Raw genomic sequence first — 18,088 nt, 5'->3', positions numbered from 1 at the left:
AACTTCGTAAGTGAACAACAGAACATATGGGATTAATTCCAATAGGACTGGCCCGACCCCCAAACTCCACTTTCCGACACAATACCTATGTTGTAGTAAAAATAACATCTAAATTTTATGATGGTATGCTCACAATTAATATTTAAGAAATACAGTCGCCAAGTTAATGTCCTCAAATAATGGACTCAATCCCCCCTCTTCCCAGCTCACTAGCTCCTACCTCTCTGATTAATGTTTCGGTGAAAACTCTAGATTTTAACATTTAGTAATAAATAATACCTCAGACTAAAGTTAGATAATATAATTGACATTTCTGGATTCCTTGCAGGTCAGGGAATATTTGAATGTAAACTTCATATATTTTGCACAAAAGATAAAATATTTGCTTTGTAAACCAAATTATTACATTAGATCTAAAATTTGTATGTCTAATGCAAAATCCATGATGTTTATATTCAAAGATCATCATATTGTAAGAATTCCAGCAATGTAAATTATATTCTGGTCGAGTAATTTGTTAAATTTTATGAGCTAAAACAAATATCTTCAGTTAATAAAAAAAAACATTATTCTTCACGACACTATCTGTCAATCAAAGTACCCCACCTTGCGTCCCCCCTCCTCACACTCGCCAGCTGGGTCGGTCTCGTCCCCAACCTCCCCCCACCTTCCCTCCCTACCAGATAAATGTGTGGGTGAAACTCTAGATTTTAACATTTAGTAATAAATAATACCTCAGACTAAAGTTAGGATAATATAATTGACATTTCTGGATTCCTTGCAGGTCAGGGAATATTTTGAATGTAAACTTCATATATTTTGCACAAAAGATAAAATATTTGCTTTGTAAACCAAATTATTACTTTAGATCTAAAATTTGTATGTCTAATGCAAAATCCATGATGTTTATATTCAAAATGATCATCATATTGAGAATTCCAGCAATGTAAATTATATTCTGGTCGAGTAATTTGTATGAATTTTATGAGCTAAATAAAAAAAATATATATATTTCCAGCGTATATAAAACACCATGAAAGTGAAAGCTCTGGTTCTGGCAAGTACGCTTAAATGAGAAATCGCGGAAAGTGAAACGTGTAAAGCTGGTAATACTGTACATTGCTGGAATTCTTACAATTTGATGATCATATTGAATATAAACATCATGGATTTTGCATTAGACATACAAATTTTAGATCTAATGTAATAACTTGGTTTACACAAAGCAAATAATTATTATAAGCAGTTAAATCTGTTTTTCACCCAACATTCAGAGAGGTAGGAGCTAGTGAGCTGGAAGAGGGGGGCAGGTGAGTCCATTATTTGAATGGCCATGCGTGGCAACCTGATTTCTCTTAAATATTAATTGTGTGAGCATACCATCATAAAATTTTGATGTTATTTTACTACAACATAGGTATTATGTCGGAAAAAGTGGAGTTTGGGGTAGGGCCAGTCTCTATTGGAATTAATCCCATATGTTCTGTTGTTCACTACTCGGTTTTCATTTTCACTTTCGCTGGTACCCTGTGGGTTCAATTGACCGCGTTCAATTCACGTAAATGAATACTGTGTGTGTGTGTGTGTGTGTGTGTGTGTGTGTGTGTGTGTGTGTATATATATATATATATATATATATATATATATATATATATATATATATATATATATATATATATATATATATATATATATATATATATATATATATATATATATATATATATATATATATATATATATATATATATATATATATATATATATATATATATATATATATATATATATATATATATATATATATATATATATATATATATATATATATATATATATATATATATATATATATATATATATATATATATATATATATACAGTATTACCCGCTTAGCGCTTTTTCATAGCATATGTGCTTATGAACTTTCATAACGTGGCATTTTTCATCATGCAGCTGAGTGTCGCCCGAGAGCTATTTTTGGTCGCACCACCCCCCACCGCCACCCTGCCTGACTGCCTGTTTTAGCTCATAAAATTCATACAAATTACCCAGCCAGAATATAATTTACATTGCTGGAATTCTTATAATTTGGTGATCATTTTGAATATAAACAACATATATTTTGCATTAAACATACAATTTTTAGATAAAAATTGTTCTCCTGAAATATTATGTTATCTTTTGTCCAAAATATATGACATTTATATTCAAAATATTGCTAGTCTTACAAGGAATCCAGCAATGTCAATTATATTATCCTAACTTTAGTTTGAGGTATTATTTATTAAAATTTAGTGGTTATCCCACATCTCCTTGGGACGGTTGGTGGGGGGTGGGGAGGAGGGACCGACCGACCGACCGACCATCTGTTACCCGTGAAGAATTATTTTTTTTTATTAACTGAAGATATTTGTTTTAGCTCATAAAATTCATACAAATTACCGGTCAGAATATAATTTACATTGCTGGAATTCTTATAATTTGGTGATCATTTTGAATATAAACAACATATATTTTGCATTAAACATACAATTTTTAGATAAAAATTGTTCTCTTTTCATCCAAAATATATGACATTTATATTCAAAATATTCCCTGGTCTACAAGGAATCCAGCAATCAATAATATTATCTAACTTTAATCTGAGGTATTATTTAATACTAAATGTTAAAAACTCTTGAAGGGAGGATTGGTGGGGGGTGGGGGGAGGTTGGGACTGACCACGCGGTTGGAAGGAAGGCAAGGTGGGGGTACTTTGATTGACAGATAGTGTCGAAGAATATTTTTTTTTTATTAACTGAAGATATTTGTTTTAGCTCATAAAATTCATACAAATTATCCAGCCAGAATATAATTTACATTGCTGGAATTCTTACAATTTGCTGATCATTTTGAATATAAACATCATAGATTTTGCATTAGACATACAAATTTTAGATGTAAAGTTTATTCTGAGTAAATATGTTATCTTTTGTGAAAAATATGACATTTATATTCAAAATATTCCTGGTCTTAAAAGGAATCCAGCAATGTCAATTATATTATCCTAACTTTAGTTTGAGGAATTATTTATTACTATACCTGGTTTCCCAAAAAATTTCTCAGAGGGAAGAGCCAGTGAGGTGTAGTGTGAGAAGAGGGGAGGAGTTGAGTCCATTATTTGAATGGACATTAACTGGCGACTGTATTTCTCTATTTCTCTTAAGTATTAATTGTGTGCATGTACCATCATAAAATTAAGATGTTATTTTTACTACAACATAGTTATTTGTCGTCAAAAAGTGGAGTTTGGGGGTGGGCTGGGTTCTATTGAATTAATCCCATATGTTCTGTTATTCACTTAACATGGTTTTCATAACCAGGACCCTCTGGGTTCAATTGACCCGTTAAGTGAGATATATAATGTATATATATATATATATATATATATATATATATATATATATATATATATATATATATATATATATATATATATATATATATATATATATATATATATATATATATATATATATATATATATATATATATATATATATATATATATATATATATATATATATATATATATATATATATATATATATATATATATATATATATATATATATATATATATATATATATACACACACCTGAACCCCGACTTACGACTACGTGGACTTACGACCGTCGGGACTTCAACCGCCTCAGATATAGATAAAAAAAAAAAAAAAAAAAAAAAAAAAAATTTCTAAATGACACACGCATTTTCTATGCAAACGTTTCGAGTTAATGTAGTCTCCATGTATAATTAGAAAATTATGGGGGCCCCATGTGCATTCAGCTGACTACATTAAAGGTTAAGTGCTCAGTCACTGTATCCATTCCTTATTATTTATTACTTTCACTGTACTGTATCCATTCATCATTATTCATTACTTTTACTGTACTGTATTTCATTGAATTTTATTAAAAAAAAAAAAAAAATTTTTTTTTATCAGACTTACGACCATATCGGACTTGACCTGGATTTGGGTCCCTAACCGTCGTAAGTCAGGGTTTAGAATATATATATATATATATATATATATATATATATATATATATATATATATATATATATATATATATATACACCTAGACCCGACTTACGACTTCGATGACTTACGACCGTCCGGGACTTGACCGCCTTAGATAAAAAAAAAAAAAAAAAAAAAAAAAAAAAATTTTAAAATGACACACGCATTTTCTATACCGAAAAGTTTCCAGTTAATGTAGTCTCCATGTATAATTAGAAAATTATGGGGGCCCCATGTGCATTCAGCTGACTACATTAAAGGTTAAGTGCTCAGTCACACTGTATCCATTCCTTATTATTTATTACTTTCACTGTACTGTATCCATTCATCATTATTTATTACTTTTACTGTACTGTATTTCATTGTAGATTTTTTTTTATCTATATCGGACTTACGACCATATCGGACTTACGACCTGGATTTGGGTCCCTAACCCCGTCGTAAGTCGGGGTTTAGGTGTATATATATATATATATATATATATATACAGAGAGAGAGAGAGAGAGAGAGATAGGCGCCATGAAGTGGATTCAAGATGTCGTCAAATGTCGAATTGTCGCTACTCTCAGTATGTAGGGACTCTTGTCTTAGCTATCGACAGTCATTTGTTTTAGCTTTCGTACACTAATGAATTTCTTTAAACCGATTCCCTTCAAGTTTGGGAAAACTGTTACTAATATGGAACAAAGGCTATCAGAACTTAACCCTTATTCAACTTAACTGTATGTACTTAATCTTCTTCACATCCCGTTACGTTCGGCCTGGGTGCCAATTTGAGACAAGTGAGAATGTCAAATTCCACCGACAGAGGCCACTTTCAGCTTCTTACACCTGCCACTTTTGTTAAATCATTATCAATTTTTTTTTAGCAAGTTGTCTTTGGTGTAGAACATATGAAATGTTTTTATAGTTTAACAACTGACAAAGGTTGGGTTGAGTTTGGTAAGATTAGATTAGAATAGGTTAGGTTGGTTTGAGTTGAGTTGAGTTGAGTTGGTTTGGGTTTGGTTACATTAGTTTGAGTTGGGTTGGGTTACACTCAGTACACATAAATATATATATCTCAAGTCAGTTGGTTGACTGCCTGACTGAACTGTGTCATCAGTTAGATGATAGTTTGAGTGTGGGAGGAGGTATTTCTTGTACATAAAATATGTGCTATTGTATTTTATGATATGCTATGTATCAATTTTATTGTTTAACAGAGAAGTATTTGTTAAAAAAATGATTATAGCATTGCAGGTGTCAGATGTCCGAATAGATGACATCAATTGCTTTCGGATTGTTGGACTAAATTAGAAGTTTACCAAAGGGGACAAAGTTGGAATTCAGATAAAATGAATTGCACTGTAAATTAAATAAAATCTACGATATTGGATTTACTTTAATAGTGGAGACATTCTGCATACATTGGCCTGACATGAATGAGGGAGGTTGTTGGGTGTTACCGGGTTAGTACTGCAGGAACTAAATTTTACCAGGTAGTGCTAAATATTAATTCTGGTCCCCAAGTTACTCACTGGTACAACGTATAGTACTTTATACCCAACATATTGGGGTGCTATAGCACCCTCCCTCCCCATGTCTGTGTACTGGGTGAGCCAGCGTGCACCTGACCACAACAATAACAATTACCAGACTGACTAAACGTGGAGTGCAGCACGGCAAGTGTTACCCACATGGCCAAATGTGCCTAGATTTGTCCAGATAATTTTATATAACTCGGTATTTCCCAAGTTATTTTATAATAAGTTCCAAGACCATATACGTGCCAAATTAAATGAAATGAAATTCTGAGATATCAAATGATGATTTATCAAGGGTTTACTTATGTTTCTTGATAGCATGCATTATCTGGCTCATGATCAATAAGTTTGTCATTGATTCTCATGTAATTTGATCTTTGAATATTCTTTTTGTGAGAGTCTTTTTACCTGTACTGTATGAATATATATGTACCAAAATATATGCTATATTGTATGTAATTTCTTGCACATGTAAGATTGCACATTTATGTTTAAGAGAGGAAGGGAGGTGCAGATATATACTGTTTTCACAGTACCACAGTACAGTAGACGATCATTTTACCGTGCTTGAGGGCAGTTCACTTGCACGGTTGGGATCTCCCTCCCCCCACTGAGAAAATTTGAGATAAAGAGCTTCTACGACAACTATAGGCAAGAGTTGTGTATCACTTCCACAATCATTCTATTCCTGCTGATTTAGTGACTAACTATAATACCATTCAGACATATATAGGTTTGTGGGGTACGGGTTATTGGATTCACACTCAGGATGGGATGGAGAAAGGAAACTCACAATGTGCTCTCTGTATACATGTTGTATTGGATGTACAGTGCAGCTTGGTGCTGGGAAGGCAGCATGGTTACAAGCGTTGAGTAGAGAGAGCTGGTTGGTGAGGATGCTCAGAGGAGGACCAGCTTGTGGGTCGCCATGCTCGCCGGCGGGAGCGAGGGCCGCCAGGCAGGAGGAGGAGGAGGAGGAGGAGGAGGAGGTGTTGCTTGCTGGTTGGTGTAGGTAGAAAAGAACAGGTCACCACGAGGTCAGGTCTTATATAGCGGAGGTAGGCGTGGCTTAATAGTTGACCTCCGTCATGTGAGGCTGCGCTGGTTGACCTAGACCACGAGGCATACACTGGGGAATTCGCGGGGTTGGCTACTCAGCAACAAGCGTTTGTAGGGGAGGAATCCACTAAAGATTCACCACCGATTTTCCGACACCCATGGTTCAAAAGCCTTGCCGGATTATCTGTTTTGCCGGACCAACCGAGGTCAGGCAATAATAATTGAACAATACACCTCTCACCCACTAATTATACACCGCCTGTGTCTCTAAAGCACCATGGACTGATAGAAACTTAAATTAAACAAATATTAAATGTAAATTAAATGTGAAAAAGCCATAATTTTGAGCAACATTACTGTACACACTTTATACTCAAATGTACTACACTAGAATAAAAAGATTTTCTCTTGTGCAAACTATGTGATACATATCCAGCAATGTAATTTATATTCTGCTAAGTCTAGTCAGCTACATTTTATAAGATAAACACTTTAAGCCTAAAACTACCTTCACCCTGGCTGGGAGGGAAGTTAAGTGCCCCCTCATAATTTTGTCCGGACTAAAGGAGGTGCCGGACCATCAGTTCCTGGAAAATCGGTGGTGTACCTGCAACTCAATAAGTGTCTCTGTCAGGGGTGTGCAGTGATGGTGTTAACATCATGGATGACTAACTTTATGTGACTGGTGTGGCTAGGTCACGTGTACCCACTTACAATTTTTTTTTTTTTTTTTTTTTTTTTATGGGGGTAGCCTACCTGGGCACAGGTCATCGACCCACAACAGGCCCTAGTGGACAAAAAAATAAGAATAGTAAGGAATTAAAAATAAAATATGAAAAGGTTATATTAATCTACACCACGAAGATGCCGGAAAATCAGCTTTTTAAAGTGAGACGGATTGTATGAGTGTAGAAGCACAGAAGAAGGCAGAGCATTCCACAGTTTGGCTGTGTGAGGAAAGAAGGATGTACTATAATGGGTTATTCTAGTGTGACTGACAGCCACGACTGACAGCCACAGAAGAACTGTGGGCACCGCGGGCAAGACATGTGTTATGAGCCCACGGCTTTGCTGGTGGTACACAGGGTGCCAAAACCACAGAACATTGCCCGTTAAAGTACCTGTAAAAGAGAGAGAGTGAAGCAACATTACAGCGAAAAGAAAGGGAAGAAAGAGTTTCAACTAAAGGAGGAGAGTTAATAAATGAAATGCCATTGATTCCACCCTATCTAACAGTTGGATAGAGGAAGAGCCACCCCAGATATGAGAGTAGCACTCCAATTTAGGATGAATGAATCCCTTATATACTTGAAGCAACTGCTCAGCAGTGAAGTAGCTATGGCATCTGTACAGCAATCCCAGCTTTCGGGAGGCAACTCTAGCAATATTGAGGATGTGTGGCTTCCATGACATATTAGAGGAAATGGTGAGGCCTAGTATATCTATTTTAAGATTTGGCAGAATGGTTCTATTTTCCCATTTGGAGATGCTGCATAGATCCGCATTGATAGATGTAATGATATCAGCTCTAGAAACAGATCTAGTTTGAGAGTTAGGGGGAATGGGAAAATGTGAAGAAGAGTGAAGAGTAGAATTATCAGCATAAGAATGAATAGAATTAGTTGTAGTGTGAAGCAAATCATTGATAAAAAGAAGGAAGAGAGTAGGTGAAAGATCAGAACCCTGTGAGACACCACTATTGGTAGAGAAAGAGCGAGAGATCGATCCCTCAACAACAACTGCCATGGATCGGTTCTCAAGGAAGCTAGAGATTAGAGAACAAAGTGAGGGAGAGAAACCATAAAAGGGAAGTTTAGTAAGCAAAGACTTGTGCCATACCCTGTCAAATGCTTTGGAGATGTCGAGGGCCACGACAAAAGTTTCCCCATAATCCCTAAGAGAGGATGACTAAAGATGGGTGCAGTAGGAGAGCAGATCACCAGTAAATCTCGCCTGGCAAAAGCCATACTGGTGATCCGACAAAAGAATACAGTATAGTCTGCATTTACGCGGTTTTTGTTTACGCGTTTGGTCATTTACGCGGCACCTTGCCAGAATGAAATGTTTTAATTACGCGGTAAATTTCATCATTTACGCGGGAAGCGGTGCGGGCAGGGTGCGCACAAGGTCGCCCAGTCAACAAAACATTACCGAGTTCTTCACCCGCCACCCATCACAGCCAGCCCAAGTCAGTGATAGTGATAGTGAGGATATGGACTTTGAGGGGTTTGACAAAGAGGCCCTGCTAGCCTCTGTGGTGGATAGTGATACAGGTGATACAAGTGATACAGGTGAGGGCCAATAATTTGCCCACTGCCTCAGAATCAACCCCAATCCCCGTGTACCCAGCCATCTCTTCTACTAAGTAAGTGTTAAAAAACCTAATATTATTGATATTTCTCTTAAATATTAATTGTGTGTGCATACCATCATAAAATTAAGATGTTATTTTTACTACAACATACTGTAACGTATTGTGTCTGGGTGAAGTATAATTTGTTTATTTACTGAAGATATTTGTTTTTAGCTCATAAAATTAATAGAAATTACCCGGCCAGAATATAATTTACATTGCTGGAATTCTTATAAGATGGTGATGAATTTAAATATAAACATCCTAAAATTTGCATTAGACATACAAATTTTAGAGCTAATTTAAGAATTTTATTAGAGAGCAAAAATTTTATCTTTTGTGCAAAATATATGACGTTTATATTCAAATTATTCACAGTCTTGCAAGGAATCCAGCAATGTCAATTATATTATCCTAACCATAGTGTGAGGTATTATTTATTACTAAACCTAAAAACCTAGTGTTTTCACCCAAACATTTCTCAGAGAGGGAGGAGCCAGCGAGCGTGGGAAGGGAGGGGGGGTGAGTTGAGTCCATTATTTGAATGGACATTAACCGGCGACTGTATTTCTCTTAAATATTAATTGTGTGTGCATACCATCATAAAATTAAGATGTTATTTTTACTACAACATACGTATTGTGTCGGAAAAAGTGTAGTTTGGGGGTCGGCCCAGTCTCTATTTCAATTAATCCCATATGTTCTGTTATTTCGTTTGCGCGTTTCTCGTTTTTCGCGGACCTCCACGGGTTCAATTGACCGCGTAAATGAAGACTATACTGTATGGCGTTCTAGGTGACGGAGAAAATGGGAGTTCAAGATAGTTTAAAAAATCTTAGAGAGAAATGAAGTTAGGGCAGTGGGGCGATAGTTAGAGGGATTCGAATGGTCACCCATCTTTGGGATTAGTTGAACCAAGGCATGCTTCCAAGAAGAAAGAAAAGTTTGGGTTTTGAGGCAAAGTCGAAAGTGGCGAGCAAGCACAGGGGCCAGTACTTCAGCACACTCCCTCAGAACACGAGGGGGCATTCCGTCTTGTCCATGCGCCTTACTCACATCCAACTTGGATAACACACTTGCTTACAAATATTTATGGCACTTGATACAGCTCATAACTCTTTGTATTTATAATAAATACAAGCATATATTGTTTTCATGCTTGTATGTTTTAAAATCTCAAATTCAATGGTAACGTAAGTGCCGTTTATCCTGTACCCGTATAAACCAAGTAAATTTCTCGAACCACAGTCCGAGTGGCTGTCTGGTAAGTTGCCACATTTTTTATTTTACGTACTATATTTACCAAATAACTCGGTAAAATAGTGCAATTAAAATTAAAACTATACTGGATGATAAAAATGATATGTGCTTGACTAATGTTAATTTGCCTAGCCAATCTCTACAGGTATTGAACAATCTATTACATTAAAAGTGCTGTAGGTGACAGCAGCGCACGGAAGGTAAAGTGGCCAAACTCACAAAATTCAGGGACGAATCTTGGAACTACTGGATATATACAGTACTCCCTCTTTATCGACGGATTTTTTATAGACGGTTTCGATTATCGACGGATTATTTAGCCGGATTTTTATATTCTATTCATACTGTGCTTGATATACTACATTCACAGAAATGTAATATTTTTGCTGAAATGACGTACGTATTACAGTGGAAAGTGGGATAAAATCGTGACGAAAACAATGACTTGCGCTTTCTTTCGTTCAAAAGATGTTACCGTAATCACTTTTCGAATGGTTTAGTTAAAAAACTGTTGTATTGTATTACAATAATATCCTAATTGACTTGAATAAATATTACGATACCATATTTCTGAATATTTTCATTAAAATCCATCAAAATCATTTTCCTTGTCATCGTCTGCAGCACCAAACAGCTCCTCCCAGTCCTCTCCTTGAACAGGGCTAGAGGCTACGTGTTTTTCGAATCGTTTTCAGTTAAAAAATTATTACATCACACGTATATTTTACCTAAACTGCGCCTGAATGAATATATTCTCGGAAATAAATAGTAGTTTTGCTGAAACGTGATGTATTTCAATGTAAAATAGGATAAAATACATGTCGAAAACAAAAGACTTTACCTAAGCTTCCGATGTTCTTGAGATGTTACTCGTTTTTTTAATAGTTTTCAGTTAAAATTCTGTTATATTACAATGATATTCTATTCATACTGTGCTTGATATAATACATTCACGGAAATGTAATATTTTTGTTGAAATGACGTACGTATTAAAGTGGAAAGTGGGATAAAATCGTGACGAAAACAATGACTCGCTTTCTTTCGTTCAAAAGATGTTACCGTAATCACTTTTCGAATGGTTTAGTTAAAAAACTGTTGTATTACAATAATATTCCCTCCTAATTGACTTGAATAAATACTTGAATGGAAATACACAATATTTTTGTTGAAACTACCCGCGTTTCAGTGTAAAGTGTTGTAATAATAAATGGTAAACAATTTGCCTTGGGCATCTGGATTTTTGGACTTTTACTGTACTGTACACTGTTTTGTTTACTGTAAGGACCGATGTTCACTTCAATAAATGAAATCGTAAGTTTGCTAGTATTTTTGTCCACTTATTATATTATTATTTATACACTATTATTTAAGGTTATGTGTAAAGGAAACGCATTAATGCTTAAAGGTACATTTATTCAACATATGCTAATAATAGTTAGAAAAATTACGTAACCATCACGGTATCGACGGTTTCTTTATCGACGGCCGTTTACAGAATGTAACCCCCGTCGATAAAGAGATACTGTACAGGGTACTATATTGAGTTAAATAAATTATCATACATTTATTGTTTTGGTTCAACATGTTTAAAACTAAATTTAGTAGAGGGAATGTTATCAAAGAACATGACATAAAGAAAGTTTTACTGAAGCAAATCATACAATATGCATTAATCTTATGTAACTCGTGCCCTATAAAATCATCATACAATATGCAATAGTACACTACAAGGTGAATGCGAGTAGCCTAGATCCGCACATGACAATGGACAGTGAGACACTGAGCGCCGTAGCCTCACTCGTCGCTTCACCCATGCCCACCAATTCTTCTTTCGCCACGGCAGCGGGAAATTTGATGTGGTTAAATAGTAACATTGGTTTCAATTCATGAAACACAGTAAAGCCCTGGCTCAGATAAATGATCAGCAGTAAAATTATCGTCCACTGTATATATCGATGTAAGAAAAGGCTGTATATGGATTTGTTTTTACTAGTTTTGTTAACTTTTGTGCGAAAAGGGTGAGGAATGATTAATCTGAATGAATTTCATCTACAGGGAGGCTGTTGGAGATCTTTATATTCAGTTGAAGTCTCTGTCTCCTGCTGAGGCCACTACAAGTGAACCATCGGCCTTAAGTACTTACACACACATACCTTAGCGTTCGTCTTTATTCAAGATGTCTTGAATGAAGCGAAAAGCTAAGATGCTCCGTGTTTCCTTTCGGTGTGATTTTATCAAGATTTATCTTATCCACGTTTTCATTGGATCTACATGAAATATATATATATATGTATATTTCATGTAGATCCTAATGTAATCAACAAATAAAGACGAAAGCAGTTAATCCCCATCAAAATCTTGCCAGTGATGCCATGTGCTTGGATCTTAGAGGATAGTCGTATATGTGGGACTTTGTCAAACTCCTGGAGAAATCCATGTACAGTCGTGTCACATCTTATGCGCATTTAACTTACACACATTCAACTTTATGTGTTTGGCTTTGGAGAAAATAACAGTGAGTGTAAGAGCATATGGCTGGGGGAGATAATGTCATAAAAGGTGCACCTCTTGTAGCCATAGTTTTCTTAAAATAAACTGTCCAGTACCAGTAAATGTGAGCAATAAATAAAAGTAATACCAATAAGTAAGTTACAACAAAAAATACTGTACTGTATTGCCCAAACAGTAAATAAAAGTGAAATGAAAGTTTAAAAAAATTGTCATTTGCATTCACTACCTGCCTCACCATAGCAATACAGACCAAAAGGGCTGCAACCTCTGCCGACTCCCTTGCAACACTCCTCCTGCCCACACACTGTGCCCTCCTGCTCCCTTTGTATTTGCCCTTATGACAATTATTTCTTTTACAGTACATACTTCACTTTAACGACTAATTGGTACCATGAAAACGTTGTTAAAGTGAAAATCGTTAATGTGGTGAGTATAGTTTACATTCTAAATGGGTCAATTGGTACCAGCCCTCAGACACTTTCACCCCTATAAACCCCACAATAAATTACAACCACTTATTCACACACATTAGTACTGCATGTATAGTTAAAAACTAATAATAACTAACCTTTAGACACTCATTGAACTGCTTAATGAGAACTGTTTGCTGTCATCTGAGGCAGGGGAGTGGTGTTAGTGCCCCCCTGCCCCTACGCCCTCACACTGTGCTACTTCCCCAGCACCACCACCAACTGATCCTTCTGTCTCAAAGCCAATGAAGTCTAGTGGTAAATCATCTAACAGATCACACACAGGTAAATCTTGAACATTATCATCAACAGTGCAGTCATCTCCCTCTTGAATGTCGACTCTTGCTAAAACCGTAGCAGCAGCAGGAGGTTTTCAAGGGTATCTTGTGTTGAGGGTTTGTTGTTGTTGATTTTCTTTTGTGTTGTAGAGGTTTTTATAATTGTTTGTTTATTTAGTTAGCCATGGAAAGATGTTGTTCTGAGCCTCAGGTGTTTTGTCTTAGTCAGTGATAAGTTCGGTGAGGCCGGCTAGCTCAGTAACCACCACACTCAGCTGCTGCATGGAAGGTCCCCGTGGAACTTGTGCTGCTTCTTCCAGTTGTTCAGGTTGTTGTTCTTTTCTTCTAAAATTTCCTGGATGGTTGGTTCAGGCTGACGTTCATTAATCATTTCTTCGTCACCTGGCTGAATCTCAGCAAATCCTGGAGCTCTAATTGACTGTGCTACATCAGCTGCTGCTTGAAGTGTACTGGTCACTGTCTGCCTTCCTTCTCCCACTTCAGTTTCCAGGAACAAAGGCTTCCAACCATGAAGAATTGTAGGAACATTAATTAGGTTCCATGCTTCTACCATCCTGTCCTCTGCCTGTTTAATATTATAATTCTTTCTATACCGAATCATTGTAACAAAGTCATGAGTGAGGGGTGGTGTGGTTGAGGTGCTAGCGTGAGGTGGCGAAGCAGGTGGTGGTGGTGGTTGTGGTGTGGCTGAGGTGCTGACACGAGCTGGTTATGGTGGTGGTAATGGTGTCCTGCTCCTACTGTCCTTGTCACTCAGCTGCTCCTCTTTCTGCTGTAGTTCTTCCTGAGAGTCAGTTTATAATCTTAAAGTGGCCGCAAAAGAAATCTTTACATTTTTGGCGCAAATGAAATCTTTACACGGCGTGCAGCGTAAAGATTTTAATTGCTTTCCCGGGCTAACAAAAGTGGGAGGAGCTTGTGACCACGTAACCGCCTCCCACGCACCTCCAGCCACCAAGGCCGCTCGCATCATTGAGCCTCGCGCTCTGATAGAGAGAGGTACAAATATATGTAGCTCCGCCACCCGCCATTCTCCACACGTGCGCCAACTTTGAGAGCCTATATCTCCACCCAAACTGAACAGAATGGGTCGAAACAAGCTCACACTACATGAAAAAGCTCGGGCTTTAACCCAATTAGAACTGGGGATGTCTGTGATACGTGTAGCCTCAGACTTAAAAGTTTCAAGGCAAGCCATTTACAACCTCAAACATGCGGCGGCGCCATTACCACCTGGAGCTATACCGAAGAGGAAAGTGGGATCTGGGGCAGTTAGGAAGACCTCAATAAGGACAGACAACATCCTGAAGCGTGAAGTGATGTCTGATCCTGCTGTAACAGCTTCTACACTGAAGAAAAAGTACCCAGACCTCCTCAAACATGTGGCAATGAGGACCGTACAACATCATCTCCAGAAAGACCTCGGTTTACCGACTCGGCGCGCAGCTAAGAAGCCTCTTCTCACCGAGGCTATGAAGAAGAGGAGGATTAATTTCTGCTAGAAATACCAGCACTGGACATCAGACAACTGGAAGAAGGTGATGTTTAGTGATGAAAGCACCTTTAGGCTGGTGAGGGGTGCCTCGAAGATTATGCGTCGGCCCAAGAATGTGTCGCGGTACTCTCCAAAGTACACCGTCAAGACAGTGAAGCATCCAGATAGTGTGATGGTGTGGGGTGCTTTTAGTGGTTGTGAGGGCAGGGGAGTTCTGCACTTCCTTCCCAAGAATGTCACGATGAAGGGAACTAATTATATCGAGGTGTTACGGGACCATATGCTACCATTTTGGCCAATCCATCAATGTCGTCATTTCATGCATGATGGTGCCCCTGCCCACAAGTCAAAAATAGTCACAAAGTTCCTCAGTGACAATGAAATTGATGTGTTAGAGTGGCCTGGTAACTCCCCCGACTTAAACCCGATCGAAAACGCTTCAAGAGGCTAGACCCAGCAACATCAAGAACCTGCAGGAGGAGCTGAAAAAGTTGTGGGTCAACATGAAGTCTCCTACTTTGCCAACCTCTCCCAATTAATGCCAAAACGACTGCAGATGGTATTGAAAACGAAAGGCAACATGACCAAATACTAAATGTAAGGTAAATACTGTAATAAAAGTCATGTCAGTCATGATTTTAGTTTTTATTCTCTTCCAAATCTCAAGGTGAACACAATGTCAACATTTCTTTTGCGGCGACTGTAATCATCATATAGGCACTTGTGGTATAGCTGCCTCACATTAGCAATGATCTCTTGGTTGCAGTAAGGATGTAGTGTTGAGGCTAAAAAGATCACTTGAACACTGGGATGATGGTCAACTAAGAATTTTGAGCGTCCTGCTGCATTATCCATTAAAAGAATAATTTTGAAGTTGAGATTCATGAGTAGCCAGTAACGACATGTGTCAGGAACAAAATGGGTATCAAACCAATCAGATTATACTGTAGTGGTTACCCAGGCCTTTTGTAGTCGCCTGCAGCATTGCAAGTGAGGAGAAAAGAGATACATTCCTAAGATCATTTTACCCCATGAGCCTGTTTCTCATGCTTGGAGATGAAAGTTGTTTTGTGTGCTTCCAAAAAAGTTCAGTTTCATCACAATTAAAAATTTGACGTTTCGAATAACCACTTGCCACGACAATTTGCATCAAAACTGCTGGGTAGTCCTTAGCTGCTTCTGAGTTTGCTGAACCACTTTCACCTTGGTATGCTGTGTGTTTAATTTTGCAGCGTTTCTTTAAGATAGAAAGCCAACCTATGGAGGCATTAAAAGGTGGGGGATTGGCAACTCCTTTCTTCTTGGCCACAGCTTGGTGGTAAAGTCTTGGAGTCTGTCATGTCTCTGGTCCATTTAAATTGCCTCCCTCTCTGTCTCTTTCGCTCACTCGCTGCTGAAGGTCGTGTTCGGTTTGGCCAACAAGCAATTTCTCTCACTGTGGCTGGCAGTGTTTCACGCTGCCTCCTCAAGACAGTACAGTGCCTTGGGAACCTTCATCTTCTTGACTATCTCACATGTTCTTACACTACTGTTGATCATGTCAATGATTGCTTTCTTTTCATCATATGTGTACTTTCTCTTCGTCCCACCTTTGTGATGCTCACATTTATTGGTCGGCACCCCCTGACCCTCCAGCTCCTCCTATGCTACTCATAGTCTACACTTCACCACACCACAGGTCACAGATAAGTGAGTAGGTTACACCACACCTGTTCTCACGCTCTGATCAAAATAAACCACCCTGCTCACTGACATCATCAAGATGACCGCCCAGAGTGACTATCAACTTAAGCTACCAATCGTTATTATGTTGAAATGTATCGTTAGTGTGTTAAGGTGTTGCATTTCATTACTGTCATTTTTGTGATGAATCGTTAATGTGAAACTCGTTTAAGTGAAGTATGTACAGTGGTCCCTCGGTTAACGAACTCAATTCATTGCTGAGGGTCGTTCGTTAACCGAAACCATTGTTTCAATGGGATATTGGGTAATTGGTTCCAGCTCACAGAAAAGTATACAAAGTATAGCCAAAAATGCATAAAGTCAGAAACACTCCTAAAATTCCCCTAAATTGCCCTTAAATCACTACAGTATATATATATATATATATATATATATATATATATATATATATATATATATATATATATATATATATATATATATATATATATATATATATATATATATATATATATATATATATATATATATATATATATATATATATATATATATATATATGTATGTATGTAATGTATGTATGTATGTATGTATGTATGTATGTATGTATGTATGTATGTATGTGTATGTATATATATATATATATATATATATATATATATATATATATATATATATATATATATATATATATATAGACCCCGACTTACGATCCCAGGTCGTAAGTCCGACATAGATAAAAAAAAAAATTAAATAAAAAATCTACAATGAAATACAGTACAGTAAAAGTAATAAATAATGAGGAATGGATACAGTGTGACTGAGCACTTACCTTTAATGTAGTCAGCTGAATGCACATGGGGCCCCCATAATTTTCTAATTATACATGGAGACTACATTAACTGGAAACGTTTCGGTATAGAAAATGCGTGCGTCATTTGAAAAAAAAAAAAAATTGAAAAAAAAATGGTCACAACTGCGGCGATCGTAAGTCGAAGCAGTCGTAAGTCGGGGTCTAGCTGTATATATATATATATATATATATATATATATATATATATATATATATATATATATATATATATATATATATATATATATATATGTATGTGTATATATATATATATATATATATATATTTTTTTTTTTACTTCTACTTGAGTAACATTTTGCCAATGTAACAATACCTTTACTTAAGTAACAAAGTCCCATAATTTTTTTACAACTCTGGTTACTAGGCTTTAAATGTGTCACAGCATTCCCACCCACCATAGTCGCCGCCACAGATCTGTGAGTTGGTTGAGCTGGGTGATTGCCTGGACTAAATCGTGAGCTGGATGCATGGGAGGTATGCGTGTGGAAGA

The 18,088-nt window shown here is 36.7% G+C and overlaps 1 protein-coding gene across 1 annotated transcript in view; it reads left to right on the top strand.

Moving 5' to 3' along the window:
* LOC121878952 (putative sodium-coupled neutral amino acid transporter 7) overlaps positions 1-12,424 on the top strand; it is a 77,693-nt gene extending 65,269 nt beyond the window's left edge. The window contains exon 9 of the mRNA XM_042385404.1: positions 12,322-12,424. Coding sequence (XP_042241338.1) covers positions 12,322-12,424 — 103 coding nt within the window. The remainder of the gene's footprint in view (positions 1-12,321) is intronic.
* Positions 12,425-18,088: the final 5,664 nt, after the last annotated feature.

Source organism: Homarus americanus, unplaced genomic scaffold (genome assembly GCF_018991925.1).
Source record: "Homarus americanus isolate GMGI-L3 unplaced genomic scaffold, GMGI_Hamer_2.0 scaffold4060, whole genome shotgun sequence".
Classification (NCBI taxonomy): Eukaryota; Metazoa; Arthropoda; class Malacostraca; order Decapoda; family Nephropidae; genus Homarus; species Homarus americanus.
The sequence above is the reverse complement of the archived record's forward strand: the minus strand, read 5'-3'. Positions and strand labels throughout refer to the sequence as shown.